The sequence below is a fragment of the Osmia bicornis genome, chromosome 5, assembly GCF_907164935.1.
Source record: "Osmia bicornis bicornis chromosome 5, iOsmBic2.1, whole genome shotgun sequence".
In the NCBI taxonomy this organism is placed as follows: Eukaryota; Metazoa; Arthropoda; class Insecta; order Hymenoptera; family Megachilidae; genus Osmia; species Osmia bicornis.
Window position 1 is genome coordinate 1542228 of NC_060220.1, and position 16545 is coordinate 1558772.

Sequence of the window (16545 nt, forward strand, 5' to 3'; positions counted from 1 at the left end):
GGATAATACTAGGGACATAAAGTAATAGAATGTTGGCTACACTACAGGTTGTTTCGTTGGTTTCGACACGGCTCGCACGATACGGGACGGCCAAGAATAGCAAAGAGCACGCGAATCTAGCCGTCCTGTAACTGAGTCTGGTGAAGGCGACCGACCGCTCCCTTCGTGGTCCGTCAGAACGAATTTTAACGCATATATTTTTGTAGAAAAACACGGGATTCGTGATCAGGTCGTATATGGAGGTAAGAAGTAGGAAACGGTCGTTTCAGCGTGTCGAATCACGCAAAGTGAACTGAAGTGTAAGTGGCCTCGGCGAAGTGGAAATCCAAAAGCGCAGAGGAGAGAGAGAGAGAGAGAGAGAAGTGGGAAGAAGAGAAAGAAATAGAAGAAGAGATCGTGCGAAGTGGTTATAAAGTTCTTTCAGTGCAGTCGTGCGTGTTTTCGGGCAATGTCTCTCGAGAGTCGTTCGAGCTCAGCCCTGTTTAAGAGGGCTGAACAGCTCAAACGTTGGGAACAGTCCGAAACAAATCGTGAACCGGCCCAACCACGTCAAGTCGCACGTAAGATCAAGTTCTCTGCGGATTGTGTATTCCTGGCAGCATGCGCGGCAGGCGACAAGGAGGAGGTCATACGTTTACTCCAAAAGGGGGCGGATATCAACACCGGAAATGTTGACGGTCTCACAGCGTTACATCAGGTATCCATCTCTCTTTAACACTTTTGTTTATATCCTGAAATTTCTTCTCTCTGCATAGGCATATACCCAACAACAATCTCGACCGAGTTTCTTCTCGTTTGCTTTCTCTCTCTCTCCTATTTATTTCTCTGTTTTTTCTCTTCAATCATAATTCTTACTCGCAAGATGGCTACCACGTAATCTAGCCATTTAATTTAAATTTGATCGCTTAAAGTTTCTTTCGTACTCGCGATGTTACATTTTAATGGTGGGAAAAATGCAGATGTGGTTCCGCCACGGAGTATACGCTTCCGCTATCTCTCACACAATTCAAGCCATGCAACTACTCCCTCTGAAAACACCCGACAAAACTGTCCGCTTTCCCCCTCCTCTTACGAATATTGTTTATATATGTAGAACGTTAAATGTTCTAAATAAAAACTGCTACCATTCCCTTTTATTATAATATTATTTCCTTACCGTTTGTTTTTTTAATTGTATTATTACGTTTCATCATCTAATTAATAAAATGTTATACGCTTATTTTGTTAACAAATACAGTAACAATTATAAATTTTTACATACACGAATAAAATAAATGTTTTGTCTTCTTAGCATTAATTTAGTTTCATATATTTATCAAAGTAGCAAAGTATAAATAGGTATAAATAGGTATATTAATCAGAAAACATTTCTATTAACAAGATGTATGAATTATATGATTATTTGTTAAAAATAGAATAGGCTAATTATTTAATACATTAGATATAATTTCATCTTCTTTTTGTTTCTTTAGACAAGGTATTATTTGTGTTGTATTTAAAAGGATCATATTTATTATATTTTTATAGTTATATAATTATAGAATGTAATCAATATTATTCGCGAAACATTTATATTATACTTATATAAAGAATAACTTATTTGGAAAGGTATATATATAAATAATGTATTTAACATAGAATATATTGTATTTGTTAGTGTTATTTAAGCGTGATAGTAAGAGGAAGTTTAGGCATTTCATGGATTTGCGAAAATAGAATGTGAAAATACATCAGGCATCAAATGCTATTTATAGTTCTCTGTTAGAAGTCAGAAGCTGCAGCATCTGTATTCTATGTCCTCTGTCTTAAAATGTTATTATACATAATGTCCTTCTTAATCCATATAAGACATCCTCTTTTAAATATCATTTTATATCAGTTTGTGTTTGTACATACAAGACCATAAAATAATTAAATGATCTGGTACCTCTGATGAACTTATCAATATGTATCTGGTTAGCATTACTAAATACTTATAAGCAAAACATATTAATATATAATAATATTTCAAATGTGCTTTTTTACACCCAATATCTATTATACAAATTTTTATATATATATATACATATATTATCTCTTTAGTGTATAGTAATATATATATGTAATATTGAATAATTTGTTTAGATGTATGATAGAACTAAAAGGAATTACAATATTTTAATTATAGGCATGTATCAATGATGATCTGGATATGGTCGAATTTTTAGTGGAAAAAGGAGCTGATATCAATTGTGGTGATAACGAAGGATGGACACCATTGCATGCTACTGCATCTTGTGGATTTATATCTATTGCTAAGTTAGTATTATTTTATCTTTTTATATTTAACACACATTTACAGTATTAGTTATATTTTTAAAATAAAATAATACATTTTATAGATATTTAATAGAAAAAGGATGTAATTTAGCAGCAGTGAATTATGATGGTCAGTTAGCTCTTGATATTGCACAAAGTGATGAGATGGAAGATATGCTACAACAACATATTGATAAAACTGGTTTGTACTTATAATCATTTTATTTAAATAGTGTGATTACTACTTCAAGAAGAATACAGCTTTAATTAAAATTTTTTTGTAGGTATAGACTGTGATCAAGCCAGAAGCGAAGAAGAAAGGTCAATGTTAAATGATGCCAGAGCATGGCAATCAGGAGCACCGGGCAAAGATACAATTCACCCTAAATCAGGGGCTACTGCACTTCATGTTGCTGCTGCAAAGGGTTATGTTGATGTTATGGAGTAAGATATTTTAAACTTTAGTAGAATCAATTATCAGACAGATAATACTTAAGTAAAGGTAATAAGTAAAGTCATTATTTATTATTTGCTATATCTAGAATTTACGTTCCAGAATCTTACTACAGGCTAGATGTGATGTCAATGCTCAGGATTTTGATGGTTGGACACCTTTGCACGCTGCCGCGCATTGGGGTCAATTGGAGGCCTGTGAACTTTTAGTGGAAAATTTTTGTAATATGGACATTAAGAATTATGCTGTAAGATTAAAATTGTCGTATACTATAAAGAAAAAAAATACTGTCTCTTTCATAATTTTACATTGACAGGATCAAACTGCATTTGATATTGCCGATACAAATATATTGTCATCCTTAAAGGAACTAAAAGCAAAACAACAAACGTTAATGAAGGATCATCCACAAATTATCAATAAAAAACAGCCAACTATACCAAAGAAACGGTTTGTAAAATAATTATCTATTGATTTATGAAAAAAATTATCTTAACTATTTATTTGTTGGTATTACAGCGTATCTACAAGTAATGAAAATGCTATAGTTATGCAAGAATCTGAGGAAACGTTTGAAGAAGAAACACCAAATAAAGTTAAGAAAGTTGAATTAGAAATTCAATCTGACAAAGAAGATTCTAGTACCGGAACAAATAGCGATGTTGGTATGTTTTCAGTTTACATTATTTATTAATGGGTTTGCTGATCTGCATGTCCATATTTAAACATATTGACAGATTGTTTAAATTTTGTTACTAAATGGTGATGAATTTGTAAACTTACATATGTGTATAGAATGTTCCATAAGTATTACTGCATTAGAAAAATTTGTCGAAAATAATATGATAAAGTAGTACTATTAGAACACTCTGTGAATTTAAAAAAAAAAAAATCGAGCTAGTATTTCTCAATCATTTTTTTTTCCCCGTAGATGTAATATAATTACTACATATTTCTTTTTAACATGTTTTATTTTGAAAAACGCTTTCATTTACTTAAATCCATTTGCAAATGGTTGGGAAGTGCTGATTTAGGTAGGATTATATTTTTATGAAAGATATATTGCACACTGTTCAGTTTTGCAAGTCTATTTTACTTACCTTAACAGCAATTTGTATTTCTTGTAACAATGCTGCATGGACAGAAGCGACACGTGAAACAGATATGGAAGAGAGTGATGATGAAGGTGAATCTGAGACTAGCTCAGACTCACATTCTTCCACTTACTCCAATCAATCTGATAAGTCTAACGAATCAAACCACTCTCCATGTCTTACAGATGATGGTGAGTTTTGTCTGTAAGACTGTTTTTATATTTATTCAAATCACACTTTGTTGCATGTATTATAAGATACATCTGTTCTCTTTGTATTCCTTCTCGTAATAGAAATGCTATTTTCAAAGTTCGGTTGTTAAAATAAATTTTTCAATGAAATAAGTGATCACGTGGAAACATCGATTTCTCTCTTTTTTTTTCTTGGAAAGAAATTTTGTAATTAATTTCCACGGGAAATATTAATCTTCAATTTAATTTTACAGAAAAGAAAAATAGAGCGAATAGGGAGGAAACGTCTCCGCGTAATTTGTCGTCTCCTATCGAGGTTAATAAAGTTCCTAATCAGGTAATATTTTAGGAAATGTTTATCTTTTTTGTGTAATATAAAATTAAAGCATATTAATTTGTTGGTTTTACTTATTTTTCAGGCTCCAGTAATGCCTCCAAAACAACAGACTGATAGTAACGAAGAAGGAGTTATACCATCCTGGAGGCGTTCAGGCTCTTTTAGAAATAGGATACAAAACACAGAAACAACAAATACTGTATCTACGAGTAAGTTGTTGCTACGATAATGATACTTTACATAATTTCAACTTAGAATTATTTCATTTACTTTTTCATATGCATTTAGGGCTTGAAGAAAAAGATAAAAATATTATATCACCAACCATACCGAACAAACTTAATACAGATACCGATGTGGTATTGACAAGAACGCATAGTTTTGAAACAGATGAAAAGTGAGTTAAAAATATTTAACAAAAAAACATTTTGCTGTTTTATTTATTGTAATGTTATACAAATTCTGTTAACATATTTACCTCTGTTTTATATTGCAACTGTTTATAGTTTCGCATATTTAAACTTACATTTAATATTCTTTATATCAGTGTTTGCACATTTAAGCGATTATTTGTGCAAAGAATTTCATGCAGTAGATTTTTGAGCTTCATGCGTATTGAAAATTAGCGTAGTTGTATGCATGGCATGATGCATGTTATGCAGGTTCTATGAGCAGTACCTGGCATTACGAGCTCGCATCAAGGCGTTTTCCTGCCCTACTCTCCATTGCTGCAATGCAGCTACTCCTACTCACACCAATACTACGACCCGTTCTGCATCTCTACGCGAAACCTACAGGTGCGCATGTTTCATACGTGATATGTATATTAATGCTTTAAATATGTATAATTCTATTTAGTATTGTACCACAAGTTCACCATTTTTTTTTTCCTGTACATGCTATTTATTTATGTTTGTGATCATTCATTTACTAAGCTTTTTTATTCTTTGCTTTTGCTTTGCTTAAACATTAATTAATAACTTTTGTGTACATTACAAATAGAATGTAAAATTTTACATAATTTATATTGAAAAATATATAACTCTAAAATTTTATGAAGTTCAGATAATTAAAATAAAATCTGTACTCGATGTAACAACTATACTGTTTTAACTTTAGAAGAAAAGAGGCAAAATTAAACTTGGAACTATCAAGACTGCCACAAGGAAGCAATACACTTTCACCAACATCTACATCTAAAACAATAGTGTCAAGTACACTGCCAACTACTACAGCTACAGCTACTACAACTGCCACAACAACAACTACAACAAGTCCTATTCCAACAAATCAAATTCGCAGGTAAATATTAAGAAGAAAAAACCAAAATTTATTTTTAATAAATTTGATTCAAAGGTCGAATAAGATATGGTTATTGAGGTATCGCTCTATAATTTTTGAGTACAACAAAATTAAAAGATACAAAAGAAAATGTATAAATATTTTTAAACGCAGTCTGTACAAAAAGTATGATATAACGTATGCTTGAAAGAATCGCATTTAAGACCAAAATTTATATGTTCATATTTGCATCTTGTAATGATGTTAATATGGCTGAGTAGCGTTCCACCAGTGGAAGGTACAACTACAAACAATTCAGTAGCAGTTCCTGGAACTCCCACTACACCAGGAGGGAGCAAACTAAGTCCAGGAAATATCTTCAAGAATTTCTTCAAGTGGGTACTTAATGTTTGACCTGGGAAGATTCTCTTGAAATGTGTGATACCGCATATCGTATGATATCTATACACATGACGTTAAGTTATTGGCAGTGGCATGAACATTTGCTTTGCGGTGTGATTATTTATTTAAGTTGCATATATTTATCCTAAAAATATCACCCCAATAACCACTGCCTTGTTTTTACTAGTAAAAAAATAATATCTCCAGTTCAGAGACACTGCCACTGAAACAATTTAATTTTTTACAACCACATAAGTAGCTTCACATTCTACGTTATCTATTTGTTATCATACTTATTGTTTATCAGTTTTCTAATATTGGTGCCAGAAATGTTCCATGTGCACGAAGTTGTCGTGAATAACTAAGGCTAAGAAACAAAATATGTATATTAGCAAGCCATATTTTTATTTCTTTATTTATTTAATATATAAATTTTAGCATGTTTTAAATACATCTCAGTACACTTTATCTGTGCAGGTATATATTTATTAAAAATTCAAACAATGTTTTTTATCGTTAAATATTATATTTACTATTGTAATATTTATATTATAACTAAATGAAAGTATAAGTGTTTTATGTAAAACTTGTAAATGCTGCTTTTGGATGTGTTTATGACAATGTTTAATGCTTTTTCACGATTTTGTTATATTTTATAACAAATATAAAAGTCAACCCACGGTATAAATATTACGTGTTATATTATTAACATTATGTTCATAACGTTTGTTTAGGTCATTTGTTCCTCCTGTTCGTGATGAAGAAAGTGAAACACAGAGAAAAGCACACGCGAAGAGAGTAAGAGAAACTCGACGTTCAACCCAAGGTGTAACATTAGATGAAATTAAAAGCGCAGAACAATTAGTGAAGAAAAAACAACAAAATAATGAAATTCCTACTACAGTATCTTCTACACAGGTAAATCGTTTTTTTCTGAGATGGCTTTTTAGCTTTGAAATACATATTAATAATAAACCACTACTACAATATATGCAAACTAATGTACAGTTTTTTCTTTTAATTCGCGTATTAACTATTCTTATAAGATACTAAATTTTGTTGTAGTGTTATATTTTTTTTTTTATTTATTTAATTTTTTTCAATAACTTAGCCTGCAACCACTACCAGCAATACAGCCTCAATTACAGCTACAATAACAACAGCAACTCCTACCACTGTGACTACAAACAAATCTCCTGAAGAACTTAATGTGCCTGAAAGGCGACCTTCCTGGAGGTTGAAAGTAGATAATGGGAGCAAGGTTTGTGATTTTTTATCGTGTTCGATTAGGTTTGATCTTCATAATATATATTTTCTGTAAACAAAAAAAAATAATATATACATGTTATAAGAATTAAGAAGTTAATTTTATTGCACAGTTCCAATTAGAAGATGCCAATAACAGAACAGCAACAGTACCTAACCCTGATACTACTACAGCATATATGAGAAGACCTTCTACAGGTACTAGTATACCAAGACCGTCATCAGCTCCTGTTGAAACTATTGCAACAAGCAGTGCAGAAACAACGGTAACATTACCACTTAGACGACCGTTAAAGCAACCAGAAGATAAAGGTACAGATAATACTTGTTGAAACTTACAACATATATTAATTGAACTTCACAAATATCAGTTTTTATTTTACTCGTCACTGATACGTTACAGAACAAGATAAGGAAAATGATAGCAGAAATGCACAAGCTACGCAAGCTGTGATACAAAGGAGAAGAAGACCAAAAAGGAGGTCTACGGGCGTTGTCCACGTTGACATGGACGTTAGTAGCAATTATTACTTTATAATATTCAGTATGAATTTTATTTGTTCAATTTTTCATTGTCCTTGTTAATTATATATTTAAATATGATGTTGTATCTTAAGTTTCGATGAAATATTTTATAGGAAATTGATCCTGAAAAACAAGACTTAACCGCCGGTGGTGATTGTGACGAGAACAAAATCAACCATGAGGTGAGTAATTCAGTTTCATCATTTGTATTATTTGAAGTATATTAATTATGCTAAAAATTACTTATATTATTGATGGAAAACTTTAGTAATCATATATTATCTTCATTCAATTTTATCATTACTATTTTTATACTGAATTTGTAACAAAATCAACAAGTACTATATACAACTGTTCTAATATAAACGCAATTTCATGAAGTCCAAGTCGCTTTGTGTTATTTTTAGTTTAGTCTCTGGGAAGATTAACCTCTATGCATGCATGCTTTGTTAAAAATAGGCTTACTGATGTTTCTTCAAAATATATGTTAAAACTAAGATAAAAATACAAATAATTCCAATTTACTTTAGTAGAATTAATAATATGAGAATCTATTTAAACAAATAAAATAAGAAAGAAAAAGAAATTGATCATGAACATGGCCTGGTAGTATCTAAAAATATCCTATCGACATTTGGAACAATGTGATACTTTGACATTTAGGGTAGTCTAATAAGAATTTGCTTATTTTTTCTGCATATTACTAAAAATATTTGTTTTTGAAAAATTTAGATTAAATTATGATAAATATAATAAAATGAATATTAGTATAACTTGTTATATAGTATATAAAATACAAAAACAGTATAAATATGATGATTAATAATTAATTCAGTTATTTCAGGTAATTATTATTTTAATTTCTTATTATTATATACATACATGTATATAAAAGTTAAAAACTTACTATTTATATATTTGTATCGATATAATTAGGTATATTGATTGGTAAATTTTACATGGTTGATAAAATAGATTGATTATATATAAATATATATATTTTATAATATTTCCTAATTATATAAAATCTGTTGAGAGTGAAACATCAAATATGTTTATTCTAAAGCACACAACCTTGATATTAGTATAGGTTTGTGCATGTGACTTATAAATAGCCTACCAACTGATGCTTTAGAGTAAACTGGCTGATGTTTTAAGTTCCTCTACCCAGTTCACATCAGTCAAATTCTTGCTGTCATTTGAATTAGATCGTTCATATTGTGTATATTGTGACAAAGTAGTTTTGAAATTAAGTGATAAAATACTTCCAAATCCTGTATAAAAAATAGTATGTAAAAACTTGGTAGAAATTTTAGCAAAAACGTGGTCGATTTAACGTAGTTAATAAAACAATTTTACCAGTTTTGTAAACAATGTCATCGTACAGAAAAAGATCTCAAGGAAAGCCAACAACAGCTGCAGGATTAAGAGCTCAGGCATCAGCAAATGGAAGTTCAATTTTTGGAAATAGATCACGAAGCATTACTGGATTGTTTCCTTTGAATCAAAATAGCTATTCAAGTTTGTTAGGTGTTAATGGAAACTCTCTAGGAGTGCCAAATTTTTTAAATAAAATCTCCAAAAGTAACGATTCGTTCAAAAAGAAATACTCAAATTCTACGAGTAATTTAAGCTATCAAAATCCATACACAACATATGGTGGAACTACATCAGGATATGGAAGTATAACTTTACCTCATAACATTAGCTCCTTGCGTTTACCATCATCCACAAGTTACAATTATTTAAGTCTTAACCCAAACAATCACTCTCAAGCACAGAGAACTGAAAGCTTTAATAAAACAAAAATAAAGCCAGATGTTCAGTTTGGATCAAGAAGTTCTAGTCTGCAAAGTTTAGCAAGTTCTGAAGGATATATTGTAAGGAAATATATTTAAGTTTTGTATAAGAAAAGAAAAACAAATACTTTTACCGTTATCTGTAATAGATATTTAAAATCGTTTTTATAGTATCATCGTTCAATTTTTATTTTGTAGAGTGGAAATGACCGTTCTGGAAGATCCAACAGGCTAGGATCTATATCTTCGTTATCATCAGAAACACCTTCTGTGTCGACTAGAATAAAGTCCACAACATCCGAAAACGGGGAATTAGACTACAAAAAGTTATACGAAGAATCTCAAGCAGAAAATGAAAGACTTAAAGAAAAACTTAGGCGGTCGGATGATCAATTAAAAGAAGTGAGAAATTTATTGGACAAAGCGCAAAGTGCACAAAATAAAACGGTCCTATCTGAAGCTGAGAAAAGGGAAAGGAGAGCAATGGAAAGGAAATTATCGGAAATGGAAGAGGAATTGAAGGTAAAAATTAATGATTTCTTTTTAATATTTAAATTGCTATACTATATATACTATTCTCAGGAAATAAAATTTATAAAAAGTATGTAATATTGATTTAAGAATCATATCTCAACTAAACAGTTTACTTGATATATCATCATTTCTATTATTCTATGTTCAGATGATTATAAAAGATTTTAATTATACTTATATATTCCTTAGTTAGAGTGCACGTCATAATTTTTTCAATTATGTTTTTTGATTGTTATGACTAAATACAGAGAAAAGGTTTCAGCATTTCTGGAGTGGTTGATTTAAGGAAGAAAAACCAAAAAAGTACAAGCTGCTTTTAATGCATTGCTTTTTTTTTATTTGCCATTTTCTTGATGCTTTTATTTTCAGTATTTTTATTAAATAATCGCGCTTATTGTTTACGCAATATAATAGTTTTAATTGGCATTTTGTACTTCTTTTTTTATTATTATACACCGTGTGATTCACATTATGGTAATTATGTGGTGATAGTTGAAAATCATATTTGTTAATGTAACAAATGATGTAGTAGATTACATATTATTGTCTGGTGGGGCTTTTATAAGACAAGCGGATATCGGGCTAATCGTTTCACTGTTTACAGCAATTACAAAAACTCAAAGCTGAAAATGAGAGATTGAAAGCCGAAAATCGGGCACTTACCCGCGTCGTATCCAAACTCACCAATACTACTAAATAGGTAAAGGATATAATGACAGCATCTGCGTTAACAGTGTACATCGTATTTCACGTACAATATTAATTAATTAATTAATCAATTGCAATATTAAAACTTTGAAACGATGTCGCTCACTGACTTATCTTACAATGACAGCTTCGCAAAATACACTACGTGCGATTACGATCATTAAAATAATTTTATTTAAGAAGATTTATAACAGCTTATCGTACAAAAGTTTCAAGCTTACATAAAACATGTTTATAAAAATTATGCTGTAATTATATAAAACTAAATTTTCCTCTATTCCACTAATGATACTTACAAATGTATAACGTATATCTTCGTTGATCTTTGTCTTATATTTTCAAATTCTTACAGAAGTATTATTTAATAAAATTCATAGATATTGTTAAATTGTTTGTACGAAATATGTAAAAACATGTTCACTTACATTGAAAAACGCAGTCTGTCCTCCAGTTCGTTTTTAAAAGTATCTTTTTTTCACTAGCCCAATTTAGTCATTAAATTTAAATAAAAGTTAAATTGGGATTAATTTTTACTATTTGAGAGATCATGAATTATTTTGAAAACAATTTTTCTCATCTTTTAAAATTAACTTGCAAGTCATTTCTATTTATACATATTTTTGAAACATGTAAATAATATCCTTGATCTTTCTAAAAAGATATATTTATAAAACAAAAGTATTTATACAATTTGTACAACGCATGTTCAATGCAAAATTGTGATAGTTTCATTGCATTACTCATTGTTTTTCATCTTGATATTTTTATGCCCAACTTCTATCATTCGTATCATTCATTCATTTGATGTGTGATAATAATTTTGTCGTGGGAAATTTTATAAGATGCATGAAAGAGATTCAGTAAGTAAAGTATAACATTTTATAAAAATAGTAAAACGAAACTGCAATCATAACAATATAATCTAGTGTAAATTAACACTACTATATTATTTTATAATCATAGCTGTGTTAAAAGTATTATTCTAGGATATAAGTATGAATCCAAACCATCATTAAAGACAGAAAAAAATATAGCGTGGTACAAATAAAAATATTGGGGAGTACATAAGAAATTGTCTAATACACAATTTTTAATTTTACATTTTACTTGTCTACATGACATCATCGAAGTACAAAAACGCTTTAAATAAGATTTCAGTATTTAATTGAATCTTATTATATTGAAAAGATTTTTTTGTTTAAAAGTCTGCTATTACAGTTACACCTGCTTGTTATATAAATGTGTATTACGTTGCTCCTTTAACTTTATCCCTATAGTTTGCATCAAGTTATTATGTTGTTTTAATTTCTAAAGCTTTAGTTGCAACAATATCTGCTTGTTTCCCTTTTCCACATTTTTTTTTTATTTAAACATTTATTCGCCCTAATTTATAATGGTATTGCCTTTGTATTTCTTTTCCTTTTTGTTCGTTAAGAAACATGATTAGATATAACACAAAGTATTTTGATATTTTTCCTTTTTAGGTAATGGACCAACTAAAGTGTGAAAATCAGAGGCTAAAAGATGAAAATGGTGCCTTGATCAGAGTAATCAGCAAATTATCAAAATAACTCCAGTGGTCTTAAAAGAAGGCTGGATAGCGTTTCTTATGTTGCATTACAATTGCATTGAATGAATTGTTTTTAGCTATAAAAGTATCATGATCATTATTGCTAGTATTCTTACAATGTATATTACATCATCACGTATTGATGAATTTATTCTTATTGCTAGTAATTTAATTTATTATCAAATTACTCGCGTGGCTGTGCCAAGAGCGAAAAGAGACATTGCTCCTATTCTTAGAATTGTGAATAGTTGACCATAAAGGATCTAGAACTTTTTACTTTCTCACATTTAACTCTTCCTCACGAAGATAAATTTCATGGTTCATTTTAGAGCCGACACTTTATAAAGCAAAATGTACTTCGTTCAAATTAATGAAAAACAAATCTGTTCTTAACGACAGTTTTCTTTTTTTTAAAGAACTCACGTTATTAATGTTGACTCTTTATAAGGACATTTTGTAAATATTTAATAGATAATGATATTGTGGCATTTTAGAGTTAAATAAGACAAAATTTTTTACTTTCAAAAAAACACATCAGAAATATATATATATATACATCAAATTTATTGTATAAACTTGTTTCCATAATTGTAATGCAAGCGAATACATTCGTCACGTATTACAAGACTAAGTAGAACAATAAAAAGAAGTAAATTAAGAGGATGATTTTCATGCTATTCAAGTGGCCTTTCCTGGAAGACTGTAAGTTTGTAATCCTTCCATCATTGCCATTTTTACAGAGGATAGGAAGTTTCATGCATTAAATAATGTACGTTTTAATATAATTTTGCAATTCACTGTTAACAAAATATAATTCAAATGAAACTTTTTTAACATGTATAAAGTGATGGAAGTAATTGTTTTCAATAACTGAAATCAATGATGAAAACTGTGTTATTATTTTTAATAACTAATTTAATGTATTGGATTTTAAAAAAAAAAGAACAATATTAGCTTTTGATAGCAATATTTATAATGGAAGTTTTAATTTGAATGAAAATTACGAGTTTATAATTAGCGAAAAGAAGAACAAATGACAATGTATGGGTGACATGTTTTTTAATGATGTTATTGTAAAAAATTGTACAAAAATAAGTTGATATGGTTGTTTCATAATGATGTTTGTTATAGAATAACAATTTTGTGTAACTGTTTAGTATATAGATATTTTCATTGTATTATATAATAGCAATATATATGTGCTTATTATATTTGAAAAGTATTTGGATGAAAGTAGTATCACAATATACAATACCCGTTATTGTAAATTATAAAAGAAATCATTTTGTACAATTTGTGATAAATAGTTCAATCTTTATCAAATGATTGTATATTTAATAATAATTTTTTTATATACACGATTCAAGTATGTAAATTATGATCAATATTTTTTTATAAAACAAATAAGTCTTTAAAAAATTACGTTGATTTGATAAAGGTTGCTGCTATTATTATATTTTGTACTATTGTAATGAACATGTCCCACCCTCAGGTATCACATAGAAACTGAACATAGTCTGACATTTTTATGAAGTATTTTATAATATAATTAACGTTGTTAAAAATAAAATTTTGTGCTAATTCAGACTAAAATAGAGTTGCATAGAGAACCGATGGTTTTCAATTTTTTAAACCACAAATAATTTTCACATTTAGTTTTATATCTATATAAGAAAAAAATAAATGTTAAATGAAAATTTTATGTATTTCATAATGTTTTAAACATAGAGGTACGTGAATATGTTTTAAAAGTAGATACCGTATCGGATACTTAATAAAGTACTTCATATTTTATGTTGCAAAACCAATATATTTAAAAATTAACTTAACAATCTTGTCATAATTTTCGTAGTTTGTTCCATATTTGCACAATCGTTTGTAGCCGAGGCTACTTGTTGTAAAAGTACTTTAAATACACGTGTACGTCCTTTTTTATACTTTTTAACGAGTTTAGGCTGTTTCTCAAGTATTTCCAAACATAATTTCTCCAGTTTACTTTCGTCTGATATCATAAACCAATTATTTTCTTCAATGATCTATTGATTAAAAGGATACAATTAAAATTTATTAATTTACACGAGACTTAAGTTAACTTCAATTTTCTAAAGTTACCTGTTTTGGCGTTTTATCTGGTTCAATGACTAATTTATTTAACAATTTTTGCAATATCATGTAATTTATTGCTTTATCTTGTATTAAATCAATCGCTTCTCCAATACGGTTCAAATTATCTGAGCTAAAAGTTAATTACCTTAAATATATTTTATTTTCATCTTCCTTTAACAAATTTACCACTAACTTACCAATATGTAAGTTGTAAATTATTTACATGTAAAAAAGCCGTAATTTCACTGATGAGAATCGTAGCTACCAATTGAGGATTGCGATATTTTCCATTTTCTAAGATGTTACGAAATAATTTGAATAATTCTAAATTACTCTGAAAGTAAAAAATCGATGAATACACAATCAATTTTGTTATATCTCAATTACAAAAGTTACCGTTATTCCCACAAATGCCTGAGGTTTAAGATCTTGAAATGTTTTCTGTCGCATTTGTTCTGGTAATTCTGGTAACTGTTCTCTTAAAGATTCCACATCAATCAAATTATGCAAGTATAAAGGTGGTAAATTTGGTTCAGGCATAAAACGATAGTCCTGAAAATTATTATTCAAATTAGGTGCTTGTTGCTTATTTTAATTTGCGCGATTACATTACATGTTTTTCTTCTTTTTCACGCATTGGAATTGTTTCCTGTTGTTGCGGATCCCAGCCACGAGTCTCATTAATAATTTTACCTCCTTCTTTCAAAACGGAAATTTGCCTTTTTATTTCATATTCTATAGCATCGTCGAGGGCACCCGTACTTCCAATATTTTTAATTCCGTCCGTGTACCCAAAGATGCGTTATCTCTACTTACAGAAACATTCGCATCAACTCGTAATGCTCCTTCTATAAATTTAAAAGTATGACTTAAGTAATTAACAATTATTTCTCAAAAAAAATCGTAGAAATATATTAACCTTCCATCTTACATGAACATGTGCCTATTAATTGCAAAATAAAACTTAATTCTCTTACAAGAGCAGCTGCTTCTTCTCCATTTGTTAAATCTGGTTCAAAAACTAACTCCATCAAGGGTATTCCAGCTCGATTAAGATCAACTAAATTTCTTTTATGAATTAAACAAAACAGTGTACAATTTATGTTTTAAAATGTGAAATCATTGATAAACGACACTGCTACTAATACCTCTCAAAGTGTTCACTGTGAAAACTTCTACCACTGTCTTGTTCTAGTTGTATCTGTTTAATTTTTGATGTCTTAAAATAAGGTTGTTTCTGCATTTCTGGTGTGAATACAATAAATTTAAGTTCTCCATTAATGGCTAAAGGTTTCTTCTGTTGTGTAATTTGAAAGCCTGCCTACACAAAATAATTATCTGAGGAAACATACTGTAATACTCCATGATATTCTGCAAATTTTCTTTGTTATAATAGCTTTGAAAAAACATATTTACAGGCAGGTCAGAATAAAAATAATGCTTCCTTTCAAACATTGAAACATTGTTAACTTCGCAAGATAGAGCTAAGGCAGTTGATACTCCAGCTTCTACACACTTTTTATTCAACACCTATAAAACAATAATATAGCAAGAAATTATTAAACTATTTAGTGCAAATATTTATTTTTCATTACCGGCATTGTTCCAGGTATTGCACAGTCAAAAAGTGATACGCATGAATTAATGGGGCTACTAAAGTTTGTTGAGGCTCCAGAAAACAATTTTGATTTTGTAGCAATCTGTGCATGAATTTCTAAACCTACTGTGGATTTCCATTGTGTACTACATAAAAATATTATATTTATTTATACTGATTTTCAACATTGATGTTTTGAAAAACATTTTTATATACTTACAAATCTGTGGAAGTAAACCTTAAATGAAACTTTTTATAAACATCCTTATAATGTTTTCCTATAGAGATATAATTTTTACTACATACAAACATTTTTAAATACTTTTAATATATGCAAAATAATGAAATATATTTATATACATATATTAGCTTATGTTCCTTTC

At 29.2% G+C, this 16545-nt stretch overlaps 2 protein-coding genes across 12 annotated transcripts; one reads left to right on the plus strand and one right to left on the minus strand.

The window, feature by feature from the left end:
* Positions 1-37: 37 nt before the first annotated feature.
* Positions 38-14069, plus strand: LOC114871136 (protein phosphatase 1 regulatory subunit 12C). Of its 11 annotated transcripts, none has more exons than XM_029176647.2 (22): positions 40-697; positions 2168-2298; positions 2382-2500; positions 2583-2742; positions 2855-2999; positions 3069-3202; positions 3272-3417; positions 3861-4037; positions 4292-4374; positions 4457-4583; positions 4663-4771; positions 5037-5171; positions 5494-5676; positions 5937-6050; positions 6792-6975; positions 7169-7318; positions 7437-7635; positions 7727-7836; positions 7962-8030; positions 9846-10169; positions 10786-10881; positions 12374-12485. In XM_029176647.2, the coding sequence occupies exons 1-21, from the start codon at positions 449-451 to the stop codon at positions 10879-10881; spliced, it is 3144 nt and encodes a 1047-aa protein (XP_029032480.1). In that variant the 5' UTR covers positions 40-448; the 3' UTR covers positions 12374-12485. The 11 variants fall into 11 exon arrangements, with proteins under 11 accessions (XP_029032483.1, XP_029032480.1, XP_029032481.1 ...); XM_029176648.2 differs by having other exon boundaries at positions 5497-5676; XM_029176651.2 differs by having other exon boundaries at positions 41-697; positions 3897-4037.
* A 161-nt stretch (positions 14070-14230) lies between these two features.
* On the minus strand, positions 14231-16541 carry LOC114871139 (glutamyl-tRNA(Gln) amidotransferase subunit B, mitochondrial). The gene is given in 11 exon segments (XM_029176663.2): positions 14231-14495; positions 14572-14695; positions 14763-14899; positions 14962-15117; positions 15179-15342; positions 15345-15413; positions 15485-15633; positions 15714-15886; positions 15982-16095; positions 16161-16308; positions 16383-16541. Coding segments are annotated over 11 exon segments (1542 nt in total). The 5' UTR covers positions 16475-16541; the 3' UTR covers positions 14231-14279.
* Between the last annotated feature and the right edge of the window lie 4 nt (positions 16542-16545).